The 688-nt window shown below is 38.1% G+C and overlaps 1 protein-coding gene across 1 annotated transcript; it reads left to right on the top strand.

Annotated features, from left to right (window-relative positions):
- Positions 1–156: 156 nt before the first annotated feature.
- On the top strand, positions 157–682 carry LOC144219008 (olfactory receptor 4F21-like; the record flags this gene model as incomplete). The annotated part of the gene is made up of 1 exon (XM_077749002.1): positions 157–682. A coding segment is annotated over exon 1 (526 nt), but the record flags the coding sequence as incomplete, so codon positions are not given.
- Between the last annotated feature and the right edge of the window lie 6 nt (positions 683–688).

Raw genomic sequence — 688 nt, forward strand, 5'->3', positions numbered from 1 at the left:
CTTATTTCTTCCAAATTCTTCATTTTTCTCCTCTCAGTCAATTATATCTAAATAATTAGCAAGGCAAATAGGGAATCTTTGTTTCTGCCCGTGATACTTACTGTTTCTAATTTTTATCCTCAGGTCACTTGAAAATCAGCTCTCCTGTCCCTATCAATGGGTGGACTAAATGACTCTGTGGTCACTGAGATTGTGTTACTGGCCCTTTCTTGTTCTTGGGAGAAAAAACTTTTTCTCATTTTGATATGTTCTTTGCTGTATTTAGGGGTCATCTTGGGAAACCTTTTTGTTTTGTTTTTGGTAATTTTTGATTCTCACCTACATTCTCCCATGTACTTCCTGCTGGCCAACTTGTCCCTCATTGATGTGGGGCTTTCCTCTACCACAGTTCCCAAGATAATCACAGACCTCTTAAATGAATACAAAGTAATTTCTTTTCAAGCTTGTATGACACAGATATGTTTCATTCACATCATAGGAGGAGTAGAGATGGTGTTACTTGTTGCCATGGCATTTGACAGGTGCACGGCAATCTATAAGCCTCTTCACTACCTGAACATCATGAACCCTAAAATATGCATTTCATTTGTAATCACTGGATGGGTAACTGGGGTGATCCATGCTATGTCTCAGTTTTTATTTGTTATAAACTTGCCCTTTTGTGGTCCTAATAAAGTGGACAGCTTTT

This window comes from Crocuta crocuta, unplaced genomic scaffold (assembly GCF_008692635.1).
Source record: "Crocuta crocuta isolate KB4526 unplaced genomic scaffold, BGI_CrCroc_1.0 C27881280, whole genome shotgun sequence".
Classification (NCBI taxonomy): domain Eukaryota; kingdom Metazoa; phylum Chordata; class Mammalia; order Carnivora; family Hyaenidae; genus Crocuta; species Crocuta crocuta.